The 15683-nt window shown below is 31.8% G+C and overlaps 1 protein-coding gene across 1 annotated transcript; it reads right to left on the bottom strand.

Annotated features, from left to right (window-relative positions):
* Positions 1-4434: 4434 nt before the first annotated feature.
* Positions 4435-5235, bottom strand: LOC148871716 (uncharacterized). Its single transcript, XM_088970049.1, has one exon. The coding sequence runs from the start codon at positions 5233-5235 to the stop codon at positions 4435-4437; it is 801 nt and encodes a 266-aa protein (XP_088826175.1).
* Between the last annotated feature and the right edge of the window lie 10448 nt (positions 5236-15683).

Genomic DNA, 15683 nt, shown 5'->3' with positions numbered 1-15683 from the left:
TTTTAGGAATGGCAACAGGCCGGGGTGGGGCGGGGATGGGGAGTCACTTCCATCTTCATTACCATGAAAACCGTATTACCATCCCTATCCCCATTGGCCGATCAAGGTTATTCCCATCCCCGTCCCTACCGTGATCCCCACTCCTCGTGATGTTTTTTATGAAGTCAATCATTTTGTTGTTATTTTTCATTTCATGTAAAAATCAAAAATAAAATTGTTAAAATTTACAATAAAAAAAAAGATCTAAATATATCTAAACATATTCAGTCAAACTTTTAATATATATATATATATATATATATATATATATATATATATATATATATATATATATATATATATATATATATTGTTCATCTTCCCTTTCATAAACCTGCTAGGCATTAATTTCTAACTTTATTTTGGTTGAAGAGAATAAATCAGCCTTGGGTCTTAAAAATTTTGGTGAAAATCAATTAAATATTAGGCCATTTTTCTTAAGTTTATCCCCTAGCCACTTGGGGCATGTTCATTTACTCTTAACTCTTACATCTTAAAAGGAATCTTACAACCTTAAGAGGTAAATTGGCACTCATTTCCTCTTCTCTCTTATCTCTTAAAAAGAAATCTTACATTTTTTTTTATTTTCTAATGATACCCCAAAAACACAAAACACTTCCTATAACTCAAGGGCCTCATATGAAATAATAATAATTATTAATTAATAATAATTATTATTTTTATTATTATTATTATTATCATTACTAATTAATTAATTAATTAGTTATTATTGATTATTATTAATTATTAATAATAATTATTAACTATTATTTCTTAATTATTACTTATTATTAATAAATAATTGTCATTATAACAATTTTTAACATTATTTTATTTATTACATTACAAATAATTAAGTATTAATTATTAAATAATAAACATTATTATAATTAATAATTATTATTATTAGTTATTAATTTTTAATTATTATAATAAATTTTAATATTATTCTTCTATTGAATTACATAGACAAACATAAATTCTAATATATGGGGTTAAAATGGATATTTGATAATTTTCAGTATTCAAAATTCAGAACAACATTCTCTACATTCAGAGTTTAGAGGAAAGAAAGTTCACCAATACCAGTATACCTCTTAATGTAATTATTGTGCTTTCAAATGTCAAATGTCAGAGCAAACAAACAGGTCCTTAATATATTGTCTTATAATTTTGGGTAACCTTTGATTCTTGTTCGAATAATAAGGATTCAACTTGGGTGAATTGATCTGAGTTTAGGGGCAGACTGTGTTAATTAAGCCATAAGATCAACCTTGGGCTTGGGGCTGGTCCAACCCAAGGCCAATGCTCGAGTTCCCACCCTAAGCCCAACTCAAACTAAACCTAACAGAATTTGAGCTTAGTTATATTGGAAAATTAATCAGGTTTGGAAGGTTTCTTATTTCTAAATGTCACATTACATAACACATACACATACACTTGAATATACATATGCAACGTTTGAAAATTGAAGTATCATAGCATACCACTCATACATATTTGAATATTAGTAGACTATATTCTTTTGAATATCAAAATTTGGTTGTATTTATTAGTTGCCATCTAATTCATTAAACCTCACAATTTACACCTCATTAATCGTGGCTCTATTGCACCATTTAAACCTCATTAATTGTGGTTTTCTGAAATTTGAAATTTCAAAGTTTAAATCTTAAATCCCACCATTACACTATTAATTGTTGTTTCTCAAATCCCACCATTTAATTATGAACGCAGGTTTAAAAAAGCACATGTTATTAGTAAAATATGAACCTGTCTTCCAAAAACGTCTTGATTTATTTCCTACCGTTAGTAGTACATCAGTTATATGTGTCACATGATGAAATGTGTGATTTAAAACTTCTGAAAATATCAAAATTACCTTTTGAAATAAGACATTATTCATCATCTTCTTCTTCAAGAATCAAGATTGAACCAAAGCAATGGTAAACAATATGAAGGACAAGGACATTTGAATTTGGGCATTTGGATGGTTGGTAAAGAAAATTAGATGACACTAGAAGGGCATTTGCATCATTTCACATACCATATAACGGTAGTTAACGATTTTGGACTAAACTAGGATGTTTTGGGAGTTCAAGTACTAGATTGGCACAATTTAAAATTTGGGTACCAACGTGAGACTATGCCCGAAGTACATGGTACTAATATGCAATTTAATTTAGGGTAAAATATAAAAACCTCCCTCGATTTTTTGACAATCTTATAAACCTCCTCTGTATTTTGATCCTAACAAAAACATCCCCTAAAGTTTTGAAAAACATACAAATATGTCCATTCTAATACTTTATTTTTCATTAATGGAAGCACTAAATTTACCAAAATACCCTTCCACTTTTCTTCCTCTTCATCTTTTCTTCCTTTCTTCCTTTGTTCAACACTTTGGCCACCAGGGGACCATGGAACTAGGAAGCTCACTACATCTTCTTCGGTCAAGTCTTTCTAGGTAGACCTTTCAATAGCCCAATAGACAAGAAGACGCAATGAGCTTTTGGGGTATTGTCTTTAAAAACTGGTTCGCACATGGTCTACCAGGCTATTAAAAACAATTGGGAAAGTTATTTTTAGTGCAGAAAGACCAAAAGCTTCATTTGAAGCTTCCCAAATTTTGGTTGTTTTGGTCTTTCAGTCAACATGATACCAAACAACAAAAGACTTTTTACTTTTTTTTTTTTATCATATGAGATTTTTTCAGACCTTTGCTGAAAAGATATGCCCAAGCACCACCACCTTCTTCTTCTTAATAACCATGATAACCAAAATTCCATCGAAAAGACAACTTTAGCTCCTAGGAACTGGCTAAGAAGCATTGTTTCTGAAAACCCAATATTAGATGGTCAGGATTTCATCCTTCTAGTTTGTTTGCATCAATTTATTGCATTCAGTATCATGACTCCATGCGCAACAATGATTTCTCAAAAGGGGAAACATTTGAAAAAGTCATATATGACTATAAGTAGGGGTGGATTCGAGCCGAGCCGATCTAGATAGTACAAGGCTCGAGCTCGAGCTCGGTTTGAGCTAGAACCTTGATCTCAAGCTCGAGCTCAGCTTGGCTAGAGCTTGATTTGAGAAAATTGTTTTATAAAAATAAAAAATTGTATATAAAAAATATTTTTTATTTGGTATTTAAAAAATTAAGAATTATAATATTTTTATTATATATATTGTTTTCTCTCTCTATATATATATATATATTTGAGCTCAGCTCAAAGCTCGGATGAAACCGAACCGAGTCGAGCTTTTCACGAGTCAAGCTCGTGAAGAGCTCAGCTCATTACCACCCCTAAGTGTAAGAGAAGAGGATACACAGGGGAAGAAAATTTGTGAGAAGGGGAAAAGGAATCACATTCCTGTGTGGAGGGGGGGATGGCCATTCCCCATATGGGGGAATCCCATTCCACCTAAAATGTGAATGGAAATCTCAATCTGATCAACCAAATGGTTGGAATCAGAATGGGCCATTCTACCATTTTGATTTGGATTCCGATTCCATGCAATTACTCACACAAACCAAATGCAACTTCAGTTTAGGTTCAATCTTAACTTGAATAAGTTGTAGCCGTAGTTACACTTACCCAAGGTTGCAGTCATATTCATTATAGGGCTAGAGTGATTCTCATAAAATGTTAGTAGGTTGTAGGCTTGCATCCCATCCCATGAGTTGAATTTCTATACTATCATAAAGGAACAATAACATCCATTTTGACTATAATAACTTTTTGATGAATAGATGTATTAAATATGATTCCCACTATGATATTAAAATGGAATGATACCTAAAATGTGCTAATCAATCAAATGGTATCATACAAGTGGAAATCAATCAGATAGTATTGATCAAAATTCACGCGGAAGGGGGAGGGGTTCTGATCTGGCATCATAGAAATTTCTAATCTTTTGAGGCCAAGTAGGGAAGCTTTCTTAAGAAGCAGCTACTCTTGCCACATAGAAGAATCATGTTCCCAATCCAAAGCATCCATCAGAAAGGGGATCCTTTAGACTGGGCATGTCTTCAACACCAAGAATATACATTGGTTCTGTACCTCTTGTATGAGAGTTGGGCCCAAGTGATACTAGTTGTGCTTACATTTTTGCTCAATTTTTACGTTGTCTATATTACCTTTCATAATTTTAGCCACACTTTTAAAACCGTTTGCTAATAAATAAAGATATAGACATTGATTTAGAAGACAAATAAAAGACTAATGCAAATGCCATTTACAATATAAAACAAAACATAAGAAAAGCCATTAAACAAATGGTAATGCATTATCGAATTCATATGTACGTACTAACATTTTTCATAATTAAGAAAAATGACTTAGTTTATACAAAATTTTCTTCATAAAATTCAACCTATGCTTATAGAGCTCAATTTCTTCTAGGCACAAAGAGTCTAGCCCATGCATGCTTTCTATTGATGATGAATTTAGCTTTGTCTTTTCCACCAAGTATAAATGCTATAGTGGAAGGTGAGTAAAATACTAAACGAGCAAATAGAGGTTGCACATCTGATGGGACATCTTGCATGTATATTGCTTCAATGCAATCCCCATAATTCGTATTAAAGAAATCTCTAACTTCTTCTTCTGATAATGGGTACCCCTTAGAGAATGTAAGAAACAAGGTCCTATTATCTGGTGGAATCTCATCTGTTGGTTTCCATGGTTGAGCACTTGGGTTCAAGTCTGATTGCATGCATGAAGTATTGCTGCTTCCTTCTGCCGAAGATGCCATAGGCTTCGTAGCATTTGTTAGTGCCATGTATGCGATATCATCAAATGCCTTAATACATACATCATTTAACATCTTCCTAATTCCACTGGATGCACTAATCCTATTGTTTAAAAAGAAGTTGAGAGATATTTCTTGCTTCAAGAGTTTGAGTGTCAATGGAATGTTAGTATTTGCATAAGGAGGTATCTCTCCCAATTCAATACAGTTTAAACAATTTACTGCTTCATCTGCTAGTGCATTCACTATAGTATCAGGCAATGATAACATTTGATGGATAATATTTGGGTAACCAACATCTTCAAGCCACATCCATAATGCAATAACCTTCATAGACTGTGTTATATCTCTCCAAAAGTTTATGATTAATCGAAAATAAAGTTTCCTATCAATTGTATGAAATGACTTCAACTCTTCAGTGGTAATTGGGAAATTCATGGCCTACTAGTTGTAGTGGATACCTTGATTATCAAAAGACCTAGTGTCAACAAGAAAAAGAAAATTTTAATAAACTTATTAATAATTTATTTGCAATTACATCAAAGAATTAAAAATAAAATGATATGTAGATTTTATAATTTTTAATTGTTTTATGTTATTGAAACACATTAAAAACAATAAGTCATTTAATTTTTGTCCTCTAAATGGCAAAAATCATGGATTTAAATTAATTAAAACATATACTTTTTGGAAAAAAAAATATAAGTAATTCAATTAAACATTTAATTGGACTTGAAGATTTACTAAATAAACAAAAAGAAAAATTAGAAAAAAGAAAATAAATAAATATTTTCTTTTAGGAGAGAATAGATCAGGTTTTGGTTTGTCTTATTATTCAAATTTTGTTTTACTTTACTTATATTTTAAAAAGGTGAAAAAGAATATGAAAAAGAAAATTTACTCTTATTTTATTTTGTTCTTCTTTTTTTTCTATTTTGTCACTTAAACTAGGCATATAATAACCTTTTTAGTTTTTATTGACTTCTATTTTTTTCACAATTAAATGTAGTGTTAAAGAGTAAATACTGCATTTTATTTGCTTCTTTTCTCCACAAGTGAAGTACTTGTCGAGGAAGTCAATGTGGCTAAAGGAGTGAATAAAATTAGAATTTGTTTGTGGTTAAAGTCCTTTTGTTCTTACATATATTTGAAGCCTATTATTCTTTTAAGCTATATATTAAATAAATAGTTATCGGTCATGAATAGACCTATTCATGGGCCAAGGTATTGATAGGCTAGCATTCAAGAGTATTTACTTTATATGGTACCATATTAGCCTAATAGATGACAAATACAAATAAATACATAGATAATGGAGATCTCAAAAATTGATTTTTCATGAAGAGTTTTAATAAACACACCCATGCATGTTATACTATTAGAGATCGGTAGAACCTAATGTAAATCATTTAGGAAATTATTATAAACTATATAATGAAATAGGATCTAAAAACTATAAGACAATAATCAAACGCATTCATATTAGATGTTTAATTTAAACAAAATAATAATAATTTTACTTTCAAAGAGTTTATTCTAAACATCAAATAGAATTTTAACAAAAAATGAACATTAGTTCAATTAAATGGTTGATGTAAAAAATTCTACTAATTCTACTATTCACGTACAAGATTAACTATTCAGAAAAGAATTTCCATTTTATTACTTTATTTATTTCCCAAAATTGTCAAATTAAATAAAAAATCTTAATATTAGACTATTTCTAAACACTACTTTGAATTTTGATACAAATAGAACTCTTAATTAAGCCATTACTATACTATTGTATATAACTAAATATTTCTCACAAAATGAGTATCATTAAAATAACTCAATAGATAAATTAAAATTACCTTAAAGAAACATGTTGAGTTATTTTTCAACTAAGGGCATGATCTCTAATAGAACTAATAAATAATTAATCAATATAAAATTATTAAAAATATATATATGAAAAATTACCTAAGAACCATCATTCTCTCATCATAACTCTAGTATAAGGATATAGGTGGTGATTGGAATTTCTTGTAAAGATGTACTTCCAAGTAAAAGAAGCCTAGAGAAAATTGGTTTTTCATAATTACCTAACTCAAGAATAAAATGTCTATAAAAACCTCAAGAATAAAATAAACTAAACAAAAATACTATTTAATATAGAAATCCTTTCTTTTAGTTATTTAAAACCTACAAAACATCCTTTATTTGTAATGAAGTTCTTCTACTAAATAAAAGTAAAGTAGGTTTTATATCAAAGGAAACATTTATAATTAAAAAAAAACCGATGACTCTAAAGAGTAAAAACATTAAACTCTAAAAATAAATTTGTACAGCAAAAGGAAACTACAAAAATATTTATTTAGAAAAAATAATTTTTTAAAAACAAACAATGTTTATTTAAAATAAATTTATAAAAATATTAAGCTTTAAAAAATTTGAACTACTTATTTAACAATAATTATTTATATCATTTTTAAACATCACAAACATATGATGAATATTGGAAAACAATACTAACACTAAAGATTACTGGTAAAACTAACCAAGAATCAAAGAAGTGACTATAACTTACTTTTAGTCTCCAAGCTTTATGTTCTTACTCTTTCTTCTTCCGTCTCTCAAAATATTCTAACCTTGAAAGAAATTCTCAACTATAACTTTCTTTCTTCCTTGACTATGTATTTATATTTTAAATTACACAATTCTATAAACTCAAAATTTCTTATTTTTATTATCAATACAACCTTAATATCATAATTCCATAATATTATTCTTATCATCACAACAAGAAAATTTAATGACTAGGCGGTAAAGGTTGGTATAACTGGATTTTTACATAAATTCTAGAATAACTAAGTTTAGAAAGTTTTTATTATTACTACTATTACTATATTCTTCAAAGACATAATTAAAGAGCCAACACACAAAAAATGTACTTTCTATAAATAGAGTTAATATGGAGAGAGAAAGTTTTATTTTTGGGTTTAATTTTAAAAGTTTTAGTTTAAGTAGTAAAAATACATTAATGAAAAAGTAGTTATTACCCATAAAGAAAAAAAATTAAGCTTTTAAAATAATTTGTTTTAAACAATATTACAAGTTTGTTGGTGTATACAAATGTAATAAAATTTAGATACCATAATTAAATGAATTTCAGCCTATTGATTTTAATTGAATAGTTAAATTTGTTATTTTAAAGCATCGTATGTTTTTAATTAATAAATATTTATTTATATAGAATTTAATAGAATTTGCATGATATGAATTACGTTTTTAGATTTTATAATTATTTAAATTCAAAGCTTAATTATAATTTTAATAGAAAAGTTAAACTAATATATTTTTTAATATGTTATTTTACCTAACCACCTAGCCTACAAAAAAAATTTATAATAAAAATAAACATCATATATTAACAAATCAATGCATGGAATTATTTATTATGCCTAAATCCAATTAACTATGATGCTTAACAATAATCATGTAATTTACAATTTGGTTTGTTTGGACTCTTGTTGACGTTGTTCTTTATTATAATACAATATGAAATAAGTAATCCAATCTATAATCCAAAATTATAAACGAGATGACAAACTGGCAGTATCATTGTCTGATATTGATGTAATTTGATTGCTAGAAATTGAATTTAATAGAATATTTCTTAATTTATCAAGCTTTATAAAATAAATTATAAGTATTCATTCAATTATTAATGATTTGCTTGGAAAACAAAGAACAAGCTTAAAATGTAGTTATCTAATTTTGGCTTTGTTAGATTAATATGGGTTTCTATATGTGAAAAATCTATATTTTACAAATATAGTAAAGGTATTCTAAGAAAAACTAAATTACATTTTTTATGTGGTCATTTAAGTGTTTCTTTGTCATAACTCAAACTTAGAAAGACACACTTTAATTTTTCAGAAATTAACATGTGATTTATGCTCTAACATATCTATTCTTAAAAATACTTTTTTGATTTGAACTTCAAGTCTTTCCTTCTTAAAAGACTAGAAAGTGTGTACAATGCGTTGAACATGCCAATTTCAAATAATCAAAGAATGGTGTACCATTAGATTTATTGTTGTCAGCACCCAGTTTTTGCTCAGTTCATTCACCCTACCTCTTTATACCCTCTTTGAAGACCCCAACACTTGAAAACATAATCAAATCAACTTGAAACTTATTGAACCCAAAATTCCACTTTTCAGTGCAACCCACATGTCAATCATTTAACTAATAAACTAAACCCCTGATTAATAAGGACATTGAGATCAACATTTGACACTATGTAGGCTTTAGTAACCCAATTAGATATGATTCCTAGACTAAGAAAACTATAACTTAGTTACACATTAAATTTCATGACCAAACTCTAAAGATTCACTATTTAACATACTAGCTTCCTCTTTAATGGTCTTGATCTACACAATGTTTTAACCTTAACTCAACAAAATCAAATCCAATACATCCATTTCCACAAGGATACTAAGATATGATCAACCCCCAAATCACACCTCAAATCTAGAATGATCAACATAAAAAATGTCAAGATTCTATTCAACAACCCTAAATGAATATAGCTAAACAACCAAAATCAAGAATCCTTTTGTAGATCTGAACCTTACACCAACTCCTCATCTTAATCCATGCTCACAAGCCAAATTTCAAGTCAAAATTCCCTTGTTTAACCATTCAATCAACAAAGATTCTAACTCGATGCCTATGATTAAAGCACACAAGAAGTCATAGGCTAGGCAATCAAACACTTATTAGTAATTCCAAAATCCTCAAAATAATCCACCCACCCAATTTCAGCCTTAAATTCCTACATTCCAATCCAAATCAAGGAAGATTCAATTTCAAATCTTCTTATTAATTTATAAACCATAAGTTAAAACCTTAATCTGAACCAAAAATGTTTATCCACCAAATTTTATCCCAAAATTCCTTCATTTTACCAACTATCAAGCCAAGCTTACATTTCAACGAATTGTATTGATTAGAATGTACCATTTATATATTTCTACCATTATTAGCACCCGATTTTGCTTGGTCCTTCGTCTGAACCCCTAGTTCACTCTGAACACCCAATCAGACCATTCTGATCTCTTCAAAACATTAAAAAATCCAAAGAACCCAAATTTTAGCCCAAAAAATATTATATCCACCATTAAATTTACCTGACACCATTCTGATGACCCTAATTAACTCCCATTTACACCTTGAGCATTAGATCAAACACCATTAACAGACCTAAGACCTTTTTAATTCCAAATTTCCCCATTTACCCCTCCATCAAGCAAAGATTCTATTTCAAACCCTCTTGTTATCCTAAACACCTATAATCTAGATTCCTCTTAATCCTAACACTATTGAACTACTCAAATCATACCACTAAACTTTGCATATACCAAAATATCTAACCATAAATTTTTAATTCAAAACTGCCCAATTTAGCCCTCCATCAAACTATGATCCTATTTCAAATCATCTAATTGACCTAAATTTTTACGATCTTGATCTCCTTAAGCCAATAAGACATCACCATCAGATCTAGAATTCTAAAAGGCCTAGTCTTATCAAATTTCAACCAAAAATACCATTCTTTACCCCTCCAACACATAAAGGTTCCATTCTAAATGTTTAGATTAACTGAAAAATCTCCATCTAGATCTATCTTCTTTATGCCCAGTTTAGCAAACTTGACTCCACTAATCAATCCAGAATACCCAAAAACCTCATACTACCAAATTTCAGCTAAAAATACCCCTAATTGCCCTTCAATCTAAAAAAAAATTTACCACCATATTCACCATTAAATCTACCTAACATTAATCTAATGACCTTGGTTAGCCCCTATTTACACCTCGACCATTAAATCAAACACTACCAATAGATATAAGACCTCCTAAAATACCTACCCATAAATTTTAATTCTAAATTCCCCCATTTACCACTCTATCAAGCAAAGATTCTATTTCAAACCCTCTTGTTATCCTAAACACCTATAACCCAGATCCCCCTTAATCCTGACAACTTCAAACCAATCAGATTATACCACTAAACTCCGCATATACCAAAATATCTACCCATAAATTTTTCAATTCAAAACTCCCCCATTAGCCCTCCATCAAATTGAGGCTCTATTTCATATCATCTCATCAACCCAAATTTCCATGATCTTGATCCCCCTTAACCAATCAAACATCACCATTAGATCCAGAATTCCAAAAAGCTTGGTCTTATCAAATTTCAACCAAAAATACCCTTCTTTACCCCTTTATCTTATAAAGGGTCCATTTTGAAGGTCTAGATTGATTGAATAAACTTCCTCTAGATTTACTTGATTCGGGCCTAGTTTAGCCAACCTAACCCCCACCAATCAATCTAGAATGCCTAAAAACCTCATGCTACCAAATTTCATCCAAAAATACACCTAATTACCTTTAATCTAAAAAGAATTCATTTCGGCCAATCACATTGGCACACACAGATAAAACCACTATGTATAATCAAACTCATCTCCACCCTCCATTTTTTACCCAAAATCCCCACCATTGGATTAGAATCTCAGTTTGATGCCCTTAGACTTAATTAACCATATTACCCCTAAACTTTCCTAAATTTATAAAAACACCCTTAACCCTACATATAAATATAAATTATGGTTTTCAATTTAGGCTAATTTGAAAACTCTACTATTCATCTTTTACCTCTCGACACCAATCCAATGACTATGAACTCCTCTTCCTTCTCCCCCTTTCTCCCTTTCCCTCTCCCTCTTATCCTTCTTCCCCTTTGTTATCTCCCTTTCCCTCTCCCTCTTATCCTTCTTCCCCTTTGTTATCTCCCTTTCCTTTCCCCTATTTCATCATCACCATTGCAATGTGTTGCAAAAATGGGAGAGGTTGGAGCGCATTGTACAACAACAATGAAATCTCCTCCTCTGTTTCTCTCCCACCTTCTCTCTTTCTCTGTCTTTCTTTCTTTCTCTTTCCCTCCTTCCTATGCTTTTCCTTTCTTCCTTTTCTTGGTCCTGCCATTTCTATACCTTCCTAGTCGTCACTTCAATCACAACAGCAGCGACCAATTTTTAGTCTATCATTCTCTCCTCTTAATCTCACTCAACCTCTTTCCTTCCTTCTTTCTCTCCCTCATTCTGTTTCTCTTATCTCTATCTTTCTTTGGAATGACCCAACCAATCGTGATCCCTTATTGACTACCCCTCTTTGTTGTGAGGTAGCATGCTACAAAACAACAAAGACAAAAGAAGCACATGGGGATTTTTTCAAAGGGTAGGCTTGGAAAAGGAGTGAGAAAAGGATGGTTAAGGCAAAGAAGAAGGGTTCTTGTACAACATCATTCCATCATGTGGAGGCCATTTATTCTTGGCAAAGTGACCTTTCAAACAAGTATGGATGACTTTGTGGTCCAAGGTCAACTATATGCAATAATGTGAGAAAACATGAAATTTAAATAAATAATGTACCAGTGTGGTGAAAAATTCTTGATGTGTTGTCAATAAAAGGAATATTGTAGTTTGTTGTGTGCTAGTGTGACAAAAAAATTAAACTTCTATTCAGCGATGTACATAAATAATTGGTGATGTGCTAAAGGGGCAGAAAACCCATGTGCTATAGGGAAAAGAAATCGGTGATTTGTAATGTGCAATTGAAGTAGAAAATTCATGTGCTGTAGAGTGGAGGATATAGATTATTTGTCATGTGCTAGTGTGGTGAAAGAACCCATGTGTTATTGAGAAGAAAAGCAATGATCCGTTATGTGCAAATGTGGTGGAAACTTTCATGTGCCATAGAGCGGAGATCAGTGCTTTATGATGTGCAAATGTGGTGGAAAATTCATGTGCTATAAAGTAGTGAAAATTATGATTCATGATGTGCTAGAGGGGCAAAAGACTCATGTGTAATGCATCAATAAACTTTTTCATCCATGATGTACCAAAGGGGCAAAAAATTCATATGCTATGAAGCGATGAATGTTTTGATTTGTGATGTACCAAAGGAGTAGAAAATCCATGTGCTATACAACAACAATCTTTTTTATTCATGACATGCTAGAGGGGTGGAAAATTTATATGCTATGCAGCGGAAAACAATTTGATTCATGATGTGACAAAGAGGTGGAAAATCCATGTGCTATGGACCGATAAACATTTGGATTTATGATGTGCTTAAGGGGTGGAAAATCCATGTCAATGCAATGGTGAACATTTTAATTTATGATGTGCCATACAAGCAGAAAATCCATGTGCTATGCGGTGACAAAAAAATATTGATTCATGATGTGGTAGAGGGGAAGAAAATGTTAGACAATTCATGTCCTTAGCTCTAATTAGATTGATGTAAATAAACATTTATCTGTAAATGAATAAAGTATATTATTGTTTCATGTTAATGATGGTATGTTTTTTGTGAGTTACCCCTTAAACTAGACACACACTAGTTTAAAAATTTCTCAACCATTGGATATACTTGGGTAGTTTATCCTAATAAGGTTGACACTGGTGTGTTGCCAAATAGTTGGAGCAGCTTGTCTTAGCTGCTAGGGTTAAACCCCAAGCACAGGCAGTAGATGTTTGGAAGAAATACTAAACCTAGACCAATTTCCAATCATGTCATGGACCTTAGAGATAGATGGGCAAAACTAGAAAGTTACACATAGCCCCAAACTTGATTATGATGCTATACTAGTTAGTGGACCAGGTTGCCTTTGATGTACCAAATAGTGAGATCCATCATGGGTCAAAATATCTAGGCATGTTGGGGAATTTTAGGAAATTAACTAAGTGGATGAACATAGTGATTGGTTTGACCCCTTTGTTAGACAAAGTGAATATCAGGCTTTGCACTCTCTTTGGTGGTTTGACCCCTTTGAAATCTAGTTTTGTAAAATATATTTATACATTATTATCTTACTATTTTATGAAAAAGGTTTGCAAAAGATTTTAATGCTAAGATCCATCCAAGAAGAGAGTGTAACACTGTATCTTGTAGTTAGGGGAGAGGTCCTTCCCTATGGGCAGTGTACTAATGATTATGAGCCAAGAGGTAAAGCGTAAGATATCATTACAAGATAGATTACCTGATGGGATTTGTATCACATAAGTCCATTATGCTTGGGTATTCATAGGGTGGCTGAGTTTAATGATCATTTAGGTGTAAATGTCGGGCCCTGACTGAGCCCAAGATGATTGGGTCAGGTGTTCACTACCCTGAGTAGTGAATTCAGCTCAACCTCTTTCAAAGGTGGGAAAAAACCCTCATGGACTTGTGTGAGACCTTTGTGGGGTCCCATGACATACAATATCAAGCCTAAAGTGGCCATGCAACACCTAGGGATGTAAGTCTTTGAAGAAAATGGGCCAGAGGCCCATTACTAATGAGATTAGTTAAGCTGTTACATGACGTCTTAAGTTGTCATGTGATTTGGGTCGAAATTAGGCATGGTTCTGGGTATGGAGCACCTATCCTCCTAAGAGGGTAATGTTTATCTTTTAAAATAGTACAAATCCAAGTCAGATTTGGATAATCTCCTAATTAGATCAGGAGAGTGCAAATAGAACTTGTTCTCTTCACTCTCTTGCTCTCTCCTCTTCTCTCTTGTCTCATAGAAACCCTAGTTCAACCTAGGCATTGGAAGAATTGATTTTTATCAATTTTCCCACTCTATTTTTGCAATAAAAATTTTGGGGACATCAGGCTCACAAATTCCAATCGATCCAAGGCAGTTGGATAGCAGTTTTTGTAGAAAATAATGTTGCTAAATCGGTTTCTCATTCACTATGCCATCTTTGGTTGAAAACCAGTTTTTTGGACTGATTTTGAGTGTGAACTATCACTACGGAAGCTGAGATTTTTGGACCCCATATTAGTTACAATTAGTTTTAATTTTGGTTTCAAAACTAGTCTAGTCCAGTGCAAGATCGATCTAGAAATTTTAAATTTCATAATCTCTAGGAAACCAGTTCCTGGGTTGGGTTAAAAAATTTTTAACTCCAGCCAGCCATTAAACCAAGTTCGGCTATCCATATTCTAGATTCTAACTCATCCAATAGTGGTATTAGAGCACTGTGTTCAGTTCTTGAACTAAACTGGATTAGATTTGAAAGAAATATCAAATCGGCAACAACTAGTCTAGCCGATTTGACCTAGTCAACATGAAATCTGAGAATTTGGTTCTCAAATATGGGCCAATGATCTGAATATTTAATTTTTATTTTTTCTAATGTTATTTAGAGTTGTTCTATTTGAAGTCTGATGCTCCATGTACGTTGATCACCACAACTGTGGTGGCACAGAAGGTGCTAAACCCATGCCACAGGAACACCCATGACAAGTTCATAACTCGGCTCACATTCACGATGAGCTCAGAGTCTACATAGACTTGCAATAAGCTCAAAGCATGAAATGAGCTTGTGATGAGCTCAAGACCACCATAGGCCCGTAGTAGACCCGAAACTGCAATGATGAACACAAACTCAGAGCCATCGTGAGCTTGCGATGGGCATAAAGCCATCACGAGGCTGCGATGAGATTAGATCCATCTCAAACTCATGATGAGCACAAAGCCGTCATGAACCTACGATGAGCTCAGAATTTCCGCGAGACAATGATGAGCTCAAAGCCATCGCAGACCTATAATGAGATCAAGTTCATCGTAGGTCAGAAGCGAGCAAAGAAGCACGTGATTTACTAACGTCACACATGATAGAGCACCCAACAAGATTAAAAGACATGTAAGATTAATATTGATGTCATTCATGCCACGTTAGTCTAAGAGACTCGCAAAAGGAAGTAGTCTATGTGTATTATGAGATTCCTCATACGAAAAGAAAGCTCATCCATTAGATATCTTATAAGACTCGT

Source organism: Nelumbo lutea, chromosome 2 (genome assembly GCF_056320005.1).
Source record: "Nelumbo lutea isolate HS-2025 chromosome 2, American lotus-T2T, whole genome shotgun sequence".
Classification (NCBI taxonomy): Eukaryota; Viridiplantae; Streptophyta; class Magnoliopsida; order Proteales; family Nelumbonaceae; genus Nelumbo; species Nelumbo lutea.
This window is presented reverse-complemented; position numbering and strand designations above follow the sequence as displayed.

Excerpts from the sequence above, each read along its gene's own strand:
- LOC148871716 (XM_088970049.1), bottom strand. The coding sequence starts at position 5,235 with ATGAATTTCCCAATTACCACTGAAGAGTTGAAGTCATTTCATACAATT.